We start from the raw sequence: 4,950 nt of genomic DNA, 5'->3' as shown, positions 1-4,950 counted from the left end.
AAAAATAATTGATTAAAAAATAAACAATAGATATTGTTAAAGAAAAGACATGACTATGAAATATTAAAAATTAAATCTTAATTATAATTCATAACATTGTGTTTACTATGCTTATATTTGAGAATATTTAATTTATTTTTCCATCACATGTTCCTGTAATTACTATTTATTTTATGAATCTAAATAAATTCAGCATAAACAGAAACATTAATCATTTCCTTTATAGGTCATTACTTCATATACTATTAAAATGATTCTGAAGATATTGTTATAGTGTCAGTTAGCTTTTCTTGCTAAAAATAACATAGTTATTTAAACCATCACTAATGTCTTTCTTTATTTCCAAAAATACAAAAATTTAGACAGCACATTACCATATAGGGCCAAGGTACTGTTGTATAAGAGAAACTCCACAAAGATAGAAATCATGCTATCTGGTGCAGTTAGAGAGAAAAACCAAGGAATATTTCAATATATATAACAGAAAGAAAACAATATCTTAATTACTAAGTGTCACTCTGATCTGAAGCCTTGAGCCTTCCTGCTTTTTGATAACTCTATGAACAGCATTTTTTACTTCTTTGTTTCTGAGACTATAAATGAGTGGGTTCAGCATGGGGATCACAATAGTATAGAAAACAGAAGCCACTTGATCCTTTCCCAAGGAGTAGGAATTACTTGGTTTCAAATAAGTAAAAATAATATTACTATAAAGCACAGTGACTCCTAGGAGATGAGAGGCACAAGTGGAGAAGGCTTTGTGCTTTCCTGAAGTGGAATTGATCTTCAAAATCGTAGACAGAATGGACATATAGGAGGAAGATATTGCGATAAGAGACACCATTAGAGTAGAACCAGCAAAGATGAATATAATGATTTCAATGTTATGCGTATCATTACAAGACAGTACTAAAATTGGGGACGTGTCACAGAAAAAATGATGGATAACCTTGGGTCTGCAGAAGTATAAGGTATTCATACAAAGTATATTAACAGTGGCATCCAAAGTTCCAATCATATAGGAACCAGTGAGAAGGGCACTGCAGAACCTTGTGGACATGATAACTGGGTAGTGTAAAGGGTTGCAGATAGCCACATATCTGTCATAGGACATTGAAGCAAGAAGGAAACATTCAGCAGCAGCCAAGAGGACAAAACCATACATCTGAGTGAAACAGCCAATAAAGGAAATGATTTTGTTGGAAGTCAGCAGATTCTGTAAAGTCTTAGGTGTGATGACAGTTGAGTAACAGAGGTCAAGGAATGACAGATGGGTTAGGAAGATATACATTGGAGTGTGAAGCCGAGCATCTAGACGGATGATCAGCATCATGCCTGTGTTTCCCAGCACAGTGACCAGGTACATCAGCAGAAACAGAACAGGGAGGACTAGCTGTAACTCTTTGGAATCTGTCAGCCCCATGAGGATGAAGTCAGACTCTTTTGTGTAATTCCAGGTGCTCATAGTGAACAACCCTAAAACTGAAAAGAAATCAAAGGTGATACTCAGCTTGATTAACTATGAAAAGGATTTTTATGTAAATGTATGTGCTAGTATTTTTTTATTTTTGTTAGCACAATATTGATAGATTATGAGGATGAATAGATATTGAAGATAGATAGATGTAAAAAACCCTCATATTTGACTAGGATACCCTAACAGGTTGCATAATTCGTGTTTGTACTTACCATAGTAATTTTATAAATAATTTCCTTTAATCGCACCATAATTAGTGTCAGATATTTGTGTATAGGCACCACTGGCATGCATCCATTTTAAATAAAGAATCTAGAAAGGACAAATAACTTTTCATAATTGAGTTAAAATGAAGCCTGCTCTTTGGGATTTTCTGAATTGTGTTGCTCAAAGGAGGATGAATATGAATTTTTGTCCTCTATATGCCTACTCATCTAATCCTAATTTCTTACCTATCATGAATAATTAGAAGATAAAACTACCTGATTATTTTTTGTTTATTAAATTTTGATATCAATAAAGCTAACTATAAATAGATTTCAGTTTTGATATAGTTAAATAGGGTACATGATGACATAAAACATTAATGGATTTTGTGTGCATTATTTTCCTGTCAACAAAATCTAAAATATATTCTAAAATTACACTATTCACTCATAGACTCTTAATCAATGTTGTGTGGCTGTTTGTACAAATATTGACATTCATTTAGTTAATAAACAAATGCTAAGTACTTACTTCTTTCTAAAGTAAAGTCAAAGAGATCCAAATTTTGCCAGTTTTAACAATACTCAGTATGAATCAGAGCTTGTAAATGGAAAACAATACAAATAAAAGTACATGAACGAATCTTTCAATATGCTAATTCCTAAGTTTTCTTATGACTAAAATATGAAATATAATTAACCACACAAATATTTCTTCACTGTAGAACATACATTGTATTAATCAATACTTTTGTCTATTTGTCCTTTCATTTTTTTAAATTCAGAGTCATGTCAACCTAGAAATTATTCTTGAGTATTGACAAAATGGAAAATTTCTTAAGCAGATATGATCCGAAAGCATGTCAAAAAGTTACTATGGACGTAAGCTGAGGAGTTACAGTACTTTTATCTCTGCCACCATCTAAGGACAAATGGGTATCACCAATATATGGACTCCCTCAGGGACCAATTTTCCAGAAAGATTATCTACGTGCTTTCAAAAACCAAAGTTCAATGACTAATTCAGTAGAGCTTTTGGGTTTTCCCAAGAAGGCTGATGAAAACAATGAATATGTTCACAGTGTTATTTTTATGACTACACTTAATATCTATATTAAGTAAGCAGTCAAAAGCTGCCAAAAGGTATGTATTTATGGAAGATAATTATAAGCATGACAATGTCCACATCAGATAATTTCTTAGTGCTCTGAAAAAGAAAATATATTATTCATATATACATATCTGTTGTGTACCTTTATCAGTAACAGAATTAAGGATGAAGTGGCAAATTTTTTCATGAGAGATATTTTAAATTGAAAATGGAGAGTATTTTCTAAGTAAAATGTTTTAAATAAGAGCAGTAGGCTCTAATGAACTTGGCATTTGGCAGTAGAGGCAATCACCACTTAAATGATATTTTTAAACATAAACATGAGTTTTCTCAATCATATTATTTTGTGTAAAAGAGCAGATTTTGGTATCACTTGCATATTTCAACAATTTTCATATTGTATATTAAATATTTTACTAATAGAATTTTATGTACAATGTCCTGACATGTGAGGACACTTTAAAAAGGCGTTAGTTACATGTATTTTGCATTGGATGTATATCTGTCCTCACTCACTAAGTGTACTGAACATTCTCGATCTGACGAGCCTGTTGTAGTGTCCCAAGAATGAAAGACGCTCTGTTTTCTTGTTGGATTTTATCTTTTTTAGCAAATATGACACCTACACAATTTGCTTCGTTTTTCTGTGAACGTTAGCTTTATTTTCTTTAAAAACACACTATGAAAATATAAAGCTGGAGTCTGTTGGAATATAATAAAAATCCTACAATTAGAAGAAATAAAGTTAATTTCATATATTCACAATAAAGACACACGGGCTCTTTAGCAAGAATAAAAACAGGTAAATAGGATTTTTAAAATAGTTAAATTTTTTTTTCTGGAAAAGAAATCATTACAGGTATAATCAAAATGAAAGATTCTCATCTTTTTTTATTGATTTACAATGAAATTAATATTCCAGAATTGGTAGAAATGACTCCCTTTTTGGTTTGGCCCCCAAGGGATGGAGTCCTGTACAACATGTCATATGTGAAAATAAAGTAGAACTTAAGGCTGTGTAGTGAATAGAATCCAACTATTTGTAGAATCTTCTAAAGATGGAAGGATCCACAGTCTGAGAAGATACTACATCTTCCAGTCAGTTGCTTCTTTCTTTTATTGGATACTTTTATTTATTCACATTTCAAATGTTATCCTGTTTCCTCTTTTCCTGTTCATAAAGTCCCTATTCCATCCCCTCTTCCCTTGCTTCTACGAGGGTGTTCCACCACCCATCTACCTGCCACTTTCTCTCCTCCCCGCCCTGACATTAACCTACCCTGAGGTATTGAGCCTTGGAAAGACCAAGGGCTTCTCCTCCCGTTGATACTCAACAATGCCATCCTATGCTACAGATGCAGTTGGAGATGGGTCTGTTTATGTGTACTCTTTGGATGGTGGTTTAGTCCCTGGGAGCTCTGGCTCATTGGTATTGTCTTGCTTATAAGGTTGCTAATCCCTTCAGCTCCTTCAATCCTTTCTCTAACTCCTCTAGTGGGGACCTCATTCTCAATTTAATGGTTGACTGTGATCATTGCCCTCTATTTGTCATGCTCTGGCAAAGCCTCTTATGTTACACCTATAGCAGACTCCTGTCAGCATGCTCTTCTTGGAATCAGCAATATTGTCTGGTTTGGAGGTTGTATATGGGTTGGACCCCAGGTGGGGTAGTCTCTGGATGGGCTTTTCTTCAGTCTTTGCTTGTAACTTGTTCCCATACTTCCTCCTATTAATAATTTTCCCCCTTCTAAGAAGGTCCAAAGCACTGACACTTTGGTCTTTCTTCTTTTTGAGCTTCATGTGGTTTGTGAATTGTATCTTGAGTATTCTAAGATTTTGGGCTATTATCTTCTTATCAGTGAGTGGATACTATGTGTGTCCTTTTGTGATTGGGTTACCTCACTTAGCATGATGTTTTCTGGTTCCATGTATTTGCCTAATAATTTATGAAGCCATTTTTAATAGCTGAGTAGTACTCTATTCTGCAAATTTACTACATGTTCTGTATTCATTCCTTTGTTGAAGAATATCTAGGTTCTTTACAGCTTAGAGCTATTATAAATAAGGCTGCTATGAACATACTGGAGCATGTGTCCTTACATGTTGGAGCATCTTTTGGGTATTTTCCCAGGAGTGGTATAGCTGGGTCTACTTAT

At 33.7% G+C, this 4,950-nt stretch overlaps 1 protein-coding gene across 1 annotated transcript; it reads right to left on the bottom strand.

The window, feature by feature from the left end:
• Positions 1-499: 499 nt before the first annotated feature.
• Positions 500-1,465, bottom strand: Or8h10c (olfactory receptor family 8 subfamily H member 10C). Its single transcript, NM_001001376.1, is given in 1 exon segment — positions 500-1,465. A coding segment is annotated over 1 exon segment (966 nt).
• Between the last annotated feature and the right edge of the window lie 3,485 nt (positions 1,466-4,950).

Source organism: Rattus norvegicus, chromosome 3 (genome assembly GCF_021556685.1).
Source record: "Rattus norvegicus strain SHRSP/BbbUtx chromosome 3, alternate assembly SHRSP_T2T, whole genome shotgun sequence".
Classification (NCBI taxonomy): domain Eukaryota; kingdom Metazoa; phylum Chordata; class Mammalia; order Rodentia; family Muridae; genus Rattus; species Rattus norvegicus.
This window is presented reverse-complemented; position numbering and strand designations above follow the sequence as displayed.